Raw genomic sequence first — 14,942 nt, 5'->3', positions numbered from 1 at the left:
AATTCTCGGCCTGTATCCAGCTCTATGGCTGGCACTGCAGATGGTCTCTGCCTGGCCCTTCAAGCAAATCCTTCACATCTGGGCCATTTGCTCAGCTGGATTTGATCCCAAGGGGAAATGAAAATTGCACTTATCCTCTGGCTCCCTGGTGGCAGCTACCGCTTAGCTGCTATTTAGGATTATCTAGAGACCCCTGAGACAGATCTAGGGGAGTGGGATGAAACAGCTTATTTGAAGCACTGTTTTTATATATTCAGAGAAATCAATCGGTCATGTGCCCACTAAGCGTGTTTCTTCACATCTCTGCTTCCCTGCCCTCCCTGGATTACTTCCCCTTCCTCCATACTCCCCAGCTGTGGATCCTGCTGAAAGCACTTGCCTTCTCATTTTGCCTTAATCCAGGGCTCAGGCAAATAGGATGTGGCCAGACCTCACTTCAGACATGCTGCAGACTGATGCACATTTTAAGCCAAAAGGGCTGAGACTAAACGGTATATGATAAAGAGTGGCTGCTCTGGATTAAGCCGCCAGTGCTGCCTCTCCCCGGGGCATACACATCTTGTTCCCACAGTCTGCATTCAACAGCTGTTGTAAAAAGATCAGCTTTCCCCAGTGAGGACTGGTCTGTTGTCTGCCTTGCTGAGACGGTAGTTGTAGAGAGACTGAGGAGTTAGGTTACATCAGTTACTAGATGTAGAGGAGTTACATCAGTTACTAGAAACTGATTCTGGTTTCTTTGGATTCTGCTCTCAGGATAAGATCAGAACAGATTAATCCTGACCCTAAGGGACAGACTTGTTAAAAGAAAATTCTAGGCTTGAAAAATACAAAGTATGAGAATTAAGGTCCTATTTTTTAAGGGGGGCCCCCAGTGGGCTGATAAATAGTAAAAGCCAAGCTTGTTGCTGGTACAGTGGTTTCCCTGGTCGTACCTCAGATGACCCAGACACACAAGCAGGTGAAGCCCCACAACCTCCTCCGGACAGCCCAGCTAGAGCCCAGGAACAAGCAGGAGCTGGACTGCTTCACTCTCAACAGGTTCATATTCTAGTACGATCGCTTTACCGATGGGGGCTGAAAAGCATGGTCACCATCTCCAAAGGGGGCTAGAAATCAGGGAAGTCTTACAGATGGAATTCTCAAATGGATCAACTCCTCCATGGCCCCTGCCTCCTACCATGCTTCCTGGGATCGCACTAGGATGCAGCCGATAATTAAGAACATGATCGAAAGGCTGAAAGATAAATGATTTCTTTGGATTTACATTCTTCTACGAAGTACAAATGATGACTACGTGAGTCAGTATATGAGAAAAGACCCTCTTCAATGAACGCTAATTATGTGTCCCAAACCTGGATCTCCCGGAAGTCACATTGCTCAGTTCAGCCTACCTTCCATTTGTGCCATCTGAAAGCTGGTCTACTTCCAGCGTAAACCCTGGGAGAGGTACAGAACCCACCACAATTTGTCCAACACCCTGACAGTGTTTTATTTCAAACTCTGATCCCTGCCTTGTAATTAAAAAGAAAATTCTGCCAGTCTCTGCTGCAGGAAAAACAGGTATCCAAACGTATTTTCGTTGAGACTCAGCAGCTAGAAACACAGTTTAAAAAGGGAGAAGTGGGTTCGTGGCTGTGCATATCAGCCACCCACCTGGGCCCAGCCATCAGCCGTGGTTGCCAAGGAGACAGCTGAAAACACCCAAGCAGGACAGGAGAGGACAAAGGTAGGTCTTTCTACAGCATGATGAAAAGATGACTGACTTCACAGTTCCCAGACTCCATAGCTTCTGGCCATCTCATCAGCCATGTTTCACCCCAGGAGTCATTTTTGCCATCAGGGTTGCTGAAGCTTATGGGCCTCTCCTTGTGGCTCCTCATAGTCTTCTCCAGGTTTCAGCTGGGGCCCAGGGATCATCACCGTCTGAAAGAGCAGGAAGCTGAGTTATCTACCTTCCAGGCCCATGACTTACGGAGGAGAGATTCACCCCCACCTCCTCTATGGAGGATTCCCCTTCCCTGGTGCTGCATCACCCCGTTTCTCCACTAGGAGGAGCCCAAGAGGAGTGGCTTAAGATTGCACAGCACTCTCAAATCACGACTTACCTTAAGGATGGGCTGCTTAGGGGGTGCCCATGGGGGGATGACCTTGCCATGCATTCTCCAGCTCCCATAGGGATTTACCAGATGCTTTTCAAACACAACATACTCCAGGACATCCCTGGGCACACCTTCCTGTCCATACATCAACCGGCCAAAACGGTCATAGATGGCCAGAGTCTGCAAGGATGAAAGCAAATCTGGCCTATTAGTACTCAGTTGGTTTGCTTTTTTTTTTTTTTTTTTTCCTTTTCTATGCCACACAACCATTCTGAAACAACCATAAAAAAATTTTAATGGGTAGAAAAAATTACCTCGGAATTCTGAATTCAGACTAAGTGATCAACTACTGACAGTTTACTCTTAGAGGGTTTTTGACTGGGGACAGGGTATAGGAAGGTGGGAGAGGGAGGATCAAGAAGGGTGGGGGAGAGTATCCTCACACCTGTCTTAGCAGAGCTAACATCCACAGTGGGAAGGGCACCCTGACAGAGCAAGGAAGACCATGGTGAACCTTTCCTTAGAGCCCACAGTCCTGGGAAACTGTACCCAGGACTCCAGAGGTAGATACCCAACCTGAGAATGAAGAAAAGCTGGGAGGAAAGCAGACTGGTGCCTCTACCTGCCGGGTGTGCATGCGGACGGTGACCTGGCCATATATGTTGCCCTGGTTCATCAGACTTGAACAGCGAACCTGAACCACCTGAGGCGGTTCTAAAGATTCTACGAAGCTCCAACGGACGGTCTTATATTTGATGTCCCAGACCATGTCCTGAGGGCAGAGGAGAAAAAATTCAACTGGGGTTTTACTTTCCTTTAGGAAAGCTGGTGCTTCTGGAATTCCACACCTATTCTCACTTCCAGAGATACTACAGGCATCACCTAACATCTCCCACCAAATGCTTTCTTGTGCCTATTTTTTCTCACCTTTCCAAGTTTTTTTAAAAAATATTTATTTGGGGGGGGCAGAGAGAGAGAGGAGAGAGAGGGGCCCACACAGGCTCCACACTCAGCACAGAGCCCAACTCCGGGTTCAATCCCACGACCGTGAGATCATGACCTGAGCTGAAATCAAGAGTCAGACGCCTAACCGATGAGCCACCCAGACACCCCACCGTTCCAAGTTTTGATTAATTTATTGCTCAAGTCCACCTCGAAACCACTCTTTTCATCTAAATCAACAAATCAAGACCCACCTACCTCCTCAAGGAACCTTCTCCAAATCAACGAAAAACATACTCCAAACTGCCAGTTAAAATACCCCATTACCCCTCCCTTACACTTAAAATTTTTTTCCTTAAAAAAACTTTTTTTTTTAGAGAAAGAGTGTGAGCTGGGGAGAGGTGCAGAGGGAGAGAGAGAGAGAACCAGAGAATCTCAAGCAGGGTCCACACTCAGCGCAGGGCCCAACTCAGGGCTCAATCCCATAACCCTAGGATCATGGGTGAGACAAAATCAAGAGTCAGATGCTCAACTGACTGAGCCACCAAAGCGCCCCAAAGATTTTATTTTACTCATTTATTTTGTTTTGAGAGAGAGCACGAGTCGGGGAAGGGCAGAAAGAGAGAGAGGGGCAGAGGATCCAAAATGCGCTCCATGCTGATAGCAGTGAGCCTGATGCAGGGATCAAACTCACAAGCCATGAGATCATGACCTGAGCCAAAGTAGGCCACTCAATCCACTGAGCCACACAGGCGCCCCCCAAAGATTTTATGTCTATGTAATCTTTATACCCAACATGGGGCTCGAACTCATGACCCTGAGATCCAGAGTCACATGCTCTACCAACTCCAGGGCCCCTCCCTTACACTTTTATAATCTGCTAGTTCTTGTACATGTTTCTGTTGACTGCATATATGTTGTTTTATTCCGCCCCTTGCCTTGTATCAGTGAAGAACAGAATTTTATAGGGAATAAAGGCTAAACTGCTAAGACCAAATTAGTTATACTTGACCACAGGAAGATGAGGCTAAGTTGATAGAAACTGAAGTTCTTATTGTTCTTATTCTTGAACCACAAAGTCCCGATATTGGGAAGTCTCCCAAAGTACCTTAGCACCCTGGCTAACACAAAATGTAAGCCTCGTAAATGCTAAATCCTTTATTACACTGCAGGGGTTTGTAGGGCTGCCTAACGTGGTCCACACCCTGACCTGAGCATCCATACCCTGAGGTTTCAGTACTGCTTGCTGAGGGACTTCCACCTACCTCATCTGCCTGGCCCTTACCAAAGTCCATGTCAAGTCAGTACCATTCAGTCAAAAAACAATGGAACCTCAGCATTTGCCTTAAACTTCCTGTACTTTCAAAATCGGCCCTTCTTAAGAACCCAGAGGTAATGTCTAGAATCTATCCATTCAGAACTCCCACAGTTCTAAAGAGGTTGAGAACCTACCGGGAAACAGTTTTCAGTTACCAAGGTATGAAGCCGGTCATGGTCTGAGCTAAAAAAGAAAGAGATACAGATCATTGGCTCTTGCTTTATGACACTGTACAAAAGCTGAAAATAGCCCTCAAAATGGAAAACAATTCCTTTTTACAAACATTCTCTGCATATATACTGTAAGCCACGTAACGTGCTAAGTTACCTGGCACACAAAGATGAACATGATTTAAAAAAAAAAAAAAACAAAAAACAGGGGCGCCTGGGTGGCGCAGTCGGTTAAGCGTCCGACTTCAGCCAGGTCACGATCTCGCGGTCTGTGAGTTCGAGCCCCGCGTCGGGCTCTGGGCTGATGGCTCAGAGCCTGGAGCCTGTTTCCGATTCTGTGTCTCCCTCTCTCTCTGCCCCTCCCCCGTTCATGCTCTGTCTCTCTCTGTCCCAAAAATAAATAAACGTTGAAAAAAAAAAAATTAAAAAAAAAAAACCAAAAAAAAACAAACAAAAAACAATCCTGGGGGGGGGTGCCTGGGTGGCTCAAGTTGGTTAACTGTTTGACTTCAGCTCAGGTCATGATCTTGCAGTTCGTGAGTTCAAGCCCCGCATCAGGCTCTGTGCTGAAAACTCAGAGCCTGGAGCCTGCTTCAGATTCTATGTCTCCCTCTCTCTCTGCCCCTCCCCTACTCATGCTCTGTCTCTCTCTCTCAAAAATAAACATTAAAAAAAATAATAATAAAAAAATAGAATACCCTGAGATCTAATTGCAGGTTGAAGTTATGTTTGAATCTCAGGAGCAGAAACAAATTTCTCAGAAATTACTATACATCCTTACGATGGGCAAGAGACCCTCACAGATCCATCATAAAAAAAATCAAAAGCTCCTCTCATCTTCTCTTACCTCAAACACATCATCAATACCAAATGGACTGGCCTTGCAAGTTTCACTATTCTTTTTTTTTTTTTCCTTTTTAAAAGTAATCTTGGGGTACCTGGGTGGCTCAGTCAGTTAAGTGTCCGACTTCGGCTCAGGTCATGATCTTGCAGTTTGTGAGTTCAAGCCCTGCATTGGGCTCTATGCTGACAGCTCGGAGCCTGGAGCCTGCTTCTGATTCTGTATCTCTCTCTCTCTCTGCTCCTCCCCCCACTCGCATGCATTCTCTCTCTCTCTCAAAAATAAACAAACATTTAAACAAATTAGGGGCACCTGGGTGGCTCAGTCAGTTAAGCGTCCAACTTTAGCTCAGGTCATGATTTCACTATTCATGAGTTTGAGACCCTCATGGGGCTCTGTACTGATGGCTCAGAGCCTGAAACCTGCTTCAGATTCTGTCTTCAACTCTCTCTGCCCCTCCCCCCACACACATGTGCGCTCTCTCTAATACAAACATAAAACATTAAAAATGTTTTTTATAAAAAACATTAATGTCTACACCCAATATGGGGCTCAAACTCACAACCCTGAGATCAAGAGTCACATGCTCCTCCGACTAAGCCAATCAGATACCCCATCTCTTACACTCTTATCTGTGAACCTAACCAAAAGATAAGCATCGGTCTTTTCTGGTCCTTTCCTTCTACTCCCCTACCACCTTTGCTGCAACCACAGTGACTTGTTATGCTGATTCTATGCAGTAGGCAGCAATAGTAAGAAAACAGACAGCAAACCCCAGCTCCTGTACATACAGAATTTTAGGAGGTTCCTAACAGACAGGCTTCAAGTAAACCTAAGGTCATGCATGGATTAATGTCTTTCAGATCCACATTCATGACTTTTCCCCACAGTTTAATACCTCCTGGGAAGTTTAAGTCTTTGTTCCTTTAAAAAATCTTGTCCCTGGGGCACCTGGGTGGCTCAGTTGGTGGAGTGTCCAACTTCAGGTCTTGATCTCATGGTTTGTGGGTTTGAGCCCCATGTCAGGGTCTGTGCTGACAGCCTAGAGCCTGGAGCCTGCTTTGGATTCTGTGGCTCCCTCTCTCTATGCCCTTCCCCCACTCATGCTCTGTCTCTGTCTCAAAAATAAACATTAAAAAACAAATTTTTTTTTAAATCTTGTCCCTAATGCTAGAATGGGATTAGTTTTATCCATGTGCTTTGCCTCCACCTCTACTCCTAACAAAAGAAAAGATTTCAAGTCATTTCCCCCACTGTAGCTCTAGACTAGACTAGACTGGACTAACCTGAGTTGTGGTGACAGCTACCATGACCACCAGGCCAGGCACCTCTCAATGAACTCTTCCTCCTCACTATCCTGACCTAAAAATCTTCAGTGGAAATAAATTCCCTTGTCTAAGAGTTCACTTACCATTTACGATAAAACTTACACTGAAAAATAAGAGGAAGACATCTGTTTCTAACAACACAATGGACTGAGCTCATATAAAACTACTCCCACTATAAACATCTAGAAATGTTGGGACAGGATAGAATACACACAAACATACATACATTTTTAAACTCTCCAGCCTACTTCACAAGAAAGGTAAGTCACTAGATGCCAAAAGGAAAGAGAACTAAAACCAGAATGGAAGGAATATAACTTGACACCATGACAGCATATGGGATGATTAAAGGGATCTAGAAATAGGATCTGATGGGCACCTGGGTGGCTCAGTCAGTTAAGCATCCGGCTCTTGGTTTCTGCTCAGGTCATTATCTCACAGTTCATGAGTGCAGAGTACAGAGCCTGCTTAGGATTCTCTCTTTCTTTTTCTCTGCCCCTCACCCACTCATTCTCACTCTCTCTCAAAATAAGATAAACTTTAAAAAAAACTTAAAAAAAAGAAAGAAACAGGGGCGCCTGGGTGGCTCAGTCGGTTAAGCATCTGACTTCGGCTCAGGTCATGATCTCACGGTTCGTGAGTTCGAGCCTCGCGTTGGGTTCTGTGCTGACAGCTCAGAGCCTGGAGCCTGTTTCAGATTCTGTGTCTCTCTCTCTCTCTCTGACCCTCCCTCATTCATGCTCTGTCTCTCTCTGTCTCAAAAGTAAATAAACGTTAAAAAAAATTAAAAAAAAAAAAAAGAAAGAAAGAAAGAAACAGGATCTGATGGCTAGGAACAGACTCTTCCTAAATCCTTGAACCCTCAAAGAACAGGAAGTTGGAACTGAGATCCCTGCACAAAGCTAGGACCCTTAAGAATCCTGCACCTGCAGCAAAGGGAGACTACAAAAATAGTTCACCAACTGAGAGATAAAGCTTCTCTCTGTCTAGGGCTGGCGGGGTACGTGTATGGGGGCGGCGGGAGCGGCTAATAAAGTCATAAGCCCACATTATGCTCAGATGTGAAGACAGAATTTATGATACCTGTATAAGAATTCCTAAGATAAGAAATTAACGTTAAAAACTGGCTGGCTCAAACACACACCTAGACCTATCTAGGTCACTCTAGAACTCTTAAATCAATCAATCTATATATTTTTTTTTTTAGAGAGAGCACACATACACGAGCAGGAGAGAGAGGCAAAGGGAGAGAGAATCTTAACCAGGCTCCACGCTCAGCACAGAGTCCAATGCGGAGCTTGATCCCTTGACCATGAGATCATGACCTAGCCCGAAATCAGCTGACTGAGTCACTCAGGTACCCGGGTCACTCTAGAACTCTTAACCAAAGGAAAAAAAAAAATCTGTGCCTAGAATAACTGCTAAAAACATAACAGGTATAAAATACGAGTTCACTTACTTGTTTAGACAAAGGTGAGCTTCAATAAAAATATCCTTAGCTTTTTCAGGGAAGTCCTTTATTTTGAAATTAGGATCATGTTCTCTTATCTTCCGGACTCTGTAAAATTAAGCATAAGAATTCTTTCTTTCTTTTCCTTTAATGCTTATTTATTTATTTTGAGGGAAAGAGAGAGAGAGTGAGCAAGAGTGGGAGGGGCAGAGAGAGAGAATCCTAAGCAGGCTCCACGCTTTCAGTGCAGTGCCTGATGTGGGCCTTGATCTTATGAGTCGTGAGATCGTGACCTGAGCTGAAATCAAGAGTTGGATGCTTAACCAACTGAGCCACCCAGCTGCCTATTTTTTTTTTTTAAGTAAGCTCTACGCCCAACTGGGGCTTGAACTCACGACCCTGAGATCAAAAACTGCATGCTCTACCAACTGAGCCAGCCAGGCACCCCAAGAATCATCTCTAAAGACTTCATACAATATCCATAACTCAAAGCTTACATTAACCTCCATTAATGTCTGTTCACTTATTCAAAAATTCTGAATGTGCCAAGCCCTATAAATTCAACCTTCTAACTCACACTTAATCATGCTAAAGAAAGACCAAGTCTTCTCAAAGTGAAATTTCAGAATTCTGGCATCAAAGAAAACATCCTATAAACACTAAGGAAGAAAACACAGGTTTCACACATAGACTCAAGAATCAGAATAACATCAACATTAGAAATTAGAAAGACAATGAAGCAGTGCTTTTAACTGAGGAAATTATTGAGCTCAGAATTCTTTACCTGGGCAAATTATAAATGAAATAGGAGAGTAAGCAAAAGAGCTTTTCCTAGGGCACCTGGGTGGCTCAGTTGGTTAAGCATCTGACTTCGGCTCAGGTCATGATCTCACGGTTCATGGGTTCAAACCCCACATTGGGCTCTGTGCTGATAGCTCAGAGCCTGGAACCTGATTCAGATTCTGTGTCTCCCTCTCTCTCTGCTACTCCCCTGCTCACGCTCTGTCTCTCTCTCTCTCAAAAATAAATAAACATTAAAAAAAAAAATTAAGAGTTTTTCTTAGACTTGAAAGATCTCATTTATTTACCATGCCCTCTTTCTCAGGAAGCTGATGTGCTCCACCAACATAACAGAATAAACTATGAAAGACAGACATAAGATCCAGGAAACAGGGAACACAACATAAGGGCAAGACAAAAGGAGTTATCAAGATGATGAGAAAAGTAGATCCCAAGATGTACAGTGGGCCTATAGAGCAACTGGTCCAGGAGCAACCAGTGGCTTAGTTGGTTGAGCATCTGACTTAGGCTCAGGTCATGATCTCACAGTTCATGAGTTGGAAGTCTTGCATCAGGGTCTCTGCTGTCAGCACAGAGGCCACTTTGGATCTATCCTTTGTCCCCCACCCCCTCACGCTCTCCCCAAAATAAAATGAAAACATTTAATAATAATAATAATAATAATAATAATAAAGCAACCAGTCCAGACTGAAAGCAGGTAAGAAAACTCCTGGAGGGATTTCTTCTTGAAGATGAAACTGATAAAATACTTAATGTTTTCAACGTATTGAGAAGAAATTTGCACAATGCGAGGTTGTGTAAGCAAATGAGGAAAAACAAACAGAAAACAAAAAAACACTCACACTTAACTCCAGAAAAGAAATATTAGGCAGGAAAAGTCATGATAATGTACTGCATGACTCAGCGGTCAACAATATTCTCATAGTTATAATGTAAACAGAGAATTCTGATCTAATCAAAGTGTTGAACATACAAAAGGATGAGAGACACCATAACCAACTGAAATTTATCCCTGGAATGCAAGGTTGGCTTAACATTAAAACATCCATTAACGTAACACAATATGTCAACAGACTAAAGAAGCATATATCACATGATCATCTCAACAGACAGAATAAGGATTTGACAAAATCCAACACCCACTTCACACTGTTTTCACCTGAGAGCCTTGCTTGTGCTGTTCTGTCTCCCTAGGATGCTCTTCCTCACCACACCTCTCTACCCAGCTAACTGCAAGCAATTCTTTAGGCGCCACCTTTAAATGTCATTTCCTGCGGGAAGCTTTCCCTGAACTCCTAAACCAAGTTATCTTTCCCTGTCATATGATCCTATAACACCCCTACTTCACCACACCTATAATTATTTAACTGTGTGTAATCAGTATTTAATGGCTGTTTTCCTCCCTTAAATGATAACTCAATGATAAAATCACATGTGTTTTGTCCATCATCATCATGGACCTTACCACAAAAGAGAGCACAGTCCCAGAGAGAAATACATGAGAGGAAACCATCGCAGTACAATTACTAGAAGTGTATAGTTACAGTTACAGTAAAGGCAGCTCCAAAAAGAGTCCGGGAAAGACGAAAAGCAGACACGATGCTCTACTCATTTTTGAGAAATGAGTTGGAGTTATCAAGTAAAGGAGGAAAAAGGCATTTTTCAGGTAAAGGAAAGAATGTGCAAAAACACAGTCATAGCACAGTACCGTCAAGGAAGTGGCAATTAGTTTGGAAACGGTGAAGTTTAGGATGAGAAAAATGGAGTAAGATGACAGTAGAAAGGTTAAGCAAGAACCAGATTTACAAAAAGCCTTGAATACCACTGAAGAAGTCTGGATTTTATTACAGGTAATAAGGAAACATAAAAGAGTTTTAACAGAAAGGTGGTGTGATAAGATGTGAATTTAGAGAAGTAAATTATGGCCACATGAAGTATTAACAATGACTCAATAAGCCTGTGCACAGAAATTTATAAATGACCCTAAAGAACTTTGGAGTGACAAATATAAATGTTTCCATCCTTTCAATTAAAAGAAAGACTAAGAAGGTTTTGGCTTCTGCTCCTTAGTTAAGACCTAGCTACCTCCATAGGCCAGGTCTGTCTTCTTGACCCTTTTTGACTTTTTACTCTCTGTAGTTCCAACTCTAAGGTACTTCTCAAAGAAAGATGCTTTTATTATTACTTTAAAATTTAAAATATGTGATCAAAACAGTGTTCTACAAACTTCTAAGTCACTCCCTAACTGAAGTGACAAAAATACCAATAAAGGTTGAGATGCTAAGAAATCAAAATGCCCATATTCTCCAACATTAACTAAATTCTATTACAGAAAAAAATACACTGCCAAGTCATCAAGGGAGTTATGTTCAACCCAGTTAACCTACAACAGCCTCTCTGGAATAAAGCAGCAACAAGAAATTTGTATTCTAATATCGATTCCCAGTTGTCTCCGACACCTACGACAATTGGGAGGTCACCTTCTTCTTCAACCGCTCACTTCTCTGTGCCAGTCCTTCCTTCGAGAGAGAGGACAAGCGAGCATCACCCTCTGGAGGAACATAGGCGTCAAAGATACCAGCTGTAATGAAAGAAGAAAACAAGGCATCAAAAGCTTAAAAAGTCATCTTGAGGTCATATAAAATTGAGAAGTATCATGGACATAAAGTAGACTTCCGTGTAGAGGGAACTATGTTACATTAGAAAAAACAGAGTAAGAGGCACCTGGGTGGCTCAGTCAGTTAAGCCTCTAACTCTTGGTTTCGGCTCAGGTCATGATCTCAGTTTGTGGGTTCAAGTCCCACATAAGGCTCCACACTGACTGCGAGGAGCCTGCTTGGGATTCTTTCTCTCCCTCTGCTCCTCCCCTGCTTACGCGCGCTCTCGCTCTCTCTTTCAAAATAAACAAACTGGGGCACCTGAGTGGCTCAGTCGGTTAAGCATGCAAGTTCAGCTTAGGTCATGATCTCGCAGTTCATGGGTTCGAGCCCCACGTCGGGCTCTGTGCTGACAGCTCAGAGCCTGGAGCCTGCTTCGGATTCTGTGTCTCCCTCTCTCTCTGCCCCTCCCCAACTCACACGCTCTGTCTGTCTCTGACTCTCAAAAATAAATAAAAACATTTAAAAACATTAAAAAAAAAACCCAAAATTAAAAGAAAAAAATAAGATAATTTAAGTTTTCTCTCAGAGCCTCAATTTCTTCTTGTACAAAATAGAGCAACTTCACCCTTGACTTCTAGGAACAGTGTGAAAACAAGATCAAAGATGACCTCATAAAATAGGGTGTACATAAAGTAAATCACTATCAGGGCTGAACTGATTTTGTAGTCAGTTAAATACAATGAATCACAGTCCAAATCATTCCACTTTCCAGAATATCTCTGACAGGAGATTTTGTCAGGGTCTCAGAAAGACCAGGCCTCACCTGTACAGGCCAGGTGCAGAGGACGCTCCAAACGCTCCGGAGGAATGACCAGTCCCGCTTTCCGGGCATGTTCTATAAACTCCTTTTCTGATTTGTATTTGGGTTCATAAGTAGGTGGTGTGAAACGTTTTTTTAGTTCTCACTGGAACCACAACTGTGGACTGAGTCACCAGGACTGGCTGCAAGACAGGAAAAAGTTAGGATGAAGGTAACCTGGAAAGAAATCTATCTTTTTTTTTTTTTTTAAATTTTTTTTTCAACGTTTTTATTTATTTTTGGGACAGAGAGAGACAGAGCATGAACGGGGGAGGGGCAGAGAGAGAGGGAGACACAGAATCGGAAACAGGCTCCAGGCTCCGAGTCATCAGCCCAGAGCCTGACGCGGGGCTCGAACTCACGGACCGCGAGATCGTGACCTGGCTGAAGTCGGACGCTTAACCGACTGCGCCACCCAGGCGTCCCTGGAAAGAAATCTATTTTGAACAAACTCTAAGCAAAGATAGAAAGGACATATTCAAAGAATGACTTAGAAACAATTACAAAGCCACATACCAGGGCAGGGACCACTTATGGGTGTCTTAACCAGAAGCCTGTAAGCAACCTTTATTAGCACTCAACATTTACTAAAGGCTTTCCCCTAGCACACGACTATGCCAAGTCCCAGGGATGCACGGTTGATTAAAGCAAGACTTCTGCTCTCAAAGAACCTTCAATCCCATAGGAAACTTAAACATCAACCCAACACTGAAATGAGAGGAATGCTATTATTAAAGCCTAAGAAAAGTCCTGTTCTTGGCATCTCCTTTATATTTACTCAGATAACATACTGCCCATTCCACTGGGAGGCTAACTGTAAACTCTGTTCTGTCATTCTGGCTCCCAAATGATCAGTAACCTCTTTAGAGGCCAGATCTCTTTTCTCTATGACCGTGAGGTTTGTTCAGTCAGACGGACAACGGGAGACTCCCTCCTTCCCAGCTGCTGTTCAACGTAAGGTATTTATAAGAACCAAGGGGGTAGCGAGCCCAACTTCCAAATCATTACTTCTTTACCCTTTAATACCCCCCCCCCCGCCCGCCAAAGAGACGCAGAACAAACTGGAGAAAGTTCGTCTCCGAGAACTTGCCCGTCTTCGTGGCCTAACCCGGGCTCGCCCCACCCCGCCACTTAGCTTAGTCGTTGGGTCGCGTCTACCTCAAACTCTTTCGTAGCTAGGTGTGACTGGTATCGCCCAAGCCCACCAACGACAAGTGCAAAGCGAGTATCCCCCTCGACTCTGTGGTCCTCATCCGGCCCCAGGAGTCCTACTCATCCAGTCCCTACCCACCTGCCGAGACCACCATCCTAAAGCTCTGGATAAACAACACAAACCCCGCAGCGTGGGGGCTGCCATTTTGTTCCCGCAAAGGCCGCTGGGATGGGGACTAGGAGTGAAGCGCCGGGGGCTGAAGAAAGGGCGCAAAGGGTGGAGCTAGCTTGGGTGTGGAATTTTCCAGGGCGCGCGCCCTCAGCCGAAGTGTGAGCGGCGCGAACGCGCACGTGCGCGTTGAGGGGAGGAGGGCAGGGGGAGAGTACAGACTGCGCGCGTGCGCACTAAGAGGCGTTGGGGGTAGGGTGGAACGCACGGCTGTCACGCGCCAGAGAGCGCCGGAGCGGGAGCTGCGCCTGCGCTCGAGGTGTTCTGGGCGCCAGGAGTTGCCGCATTCTTGCAAGACTGGGACGTTGCTGCACCTTGTTTCCATCCCCTAAAAAAGGTGTTGCCCTTCGGAGACAAGTGTTTTTCTCTGATCACGAAAAGACCAAAAATGAATAGTTTCTGGATCTGGATCTGACCTCAATATGCTGTGTAACCTTAAACAGCCCTGGTTTTCTCAGCCTTAACCTGAAGAAAATTCTGTCAAACTAGAGATTAATGACTACTGTGTTTATTGAACAAACATAATGACTACTGTTTATTGAAGCAAAAGACACATGGACTGACAAAGACGTTTCTTGTTGGTCCTTTCGGGAAAGAGGCACCAGTTTAATAATAACAATAGCTTATACTTAGAAATGTTTACCAAGTGCCAGGCAATTTCGTAAACATTTTGCATATATTAACTCAATTACTCTTCACCACAAACAAGAGTAATACCCTACTTTTACATATGAGGTTGGGCCACAGAGAAATTAAGTGAGTAATTTATTTACGGTCACACGGCTAATAACTGGCAAAACTGGGATTCAAATCCAAGCAGACTAAATCCAGAAACCATGCTCTAATTACTATACTGTATTGCTTCACATTCAGTTGTTAAAGGATTTATGATGTTGAGTTCATCCTAGAAAATACATACTATAATCATTGCTGAATGGCAAACACCTTCCACACTTACCTATGGGTTCTTATGTAGTCTGTCAATTACTGTTTATTGAGCACATGTCTATAGCATTTTGCAATGAGTTAAGAGCTCGTGGTACGTACATACAAGAGCTTACAGGCCAAAATATAATTATCACGAAAGTCCAAATAAAATGCTATGGACTATCAAAAGAGAGGGATTACTTTGGGTTTGGGAATCACTTGTATT

The 14,942-nt window shown here is 44.0% G+C and overlaps 1 protein-coding gene across 1 annotated transcript; it reads right to left on the bottom strand.

Annotated features, from left to right (window-relative positions):
- Positions 1-1,464: 1,464 nt before the first annotated feature.
- MRPL45 (mitochondrial ribosomal protein L45) lies at positions 1,465-13,907 on the bottom strand. Its single transcript, XM_043584232.1, is given in 9 exon segments — positions 1,465-1,923; positions 2,106-2,279; positions 2,722-2,871; positions 4,494-4,542; positions 8,158-8,256; positions 11,413-11,530; positions 12,373-12,505; positions 12,507-12,551; positions 13,700-13,907. Coding segments are annotated over 9 exon segments (921 nt in total). The 5' UTR covers positions 13,766-13,907; the 3' UTR covers positions 1,465-1,836.
- Positions 13,908-14,942: the final 1,035 nt, after the last annotated feature.

This window comes from Prionailurus bengalensis, chromosome E1, assembly GCF_016509475.1.
Source record: "Prionailurus bengalensis isolate Pbe53 chromosome E1, Fcat_Pben_1.1_paternal_pri, whole genome shotgun sequence".
NCBI classification, from domain to species: domain Eukaryota; kingdom Metazoa; phylum Chordata; class Mammalia; order Carnivora; family Felidae; genus Prionailurus; species Prionailurus bengalensis.
The sequence above is the reverse complement of the archived record's forward strand: the minus strand, read 5'-3'. Positions and strand labels throughout refer to the sequence as shown.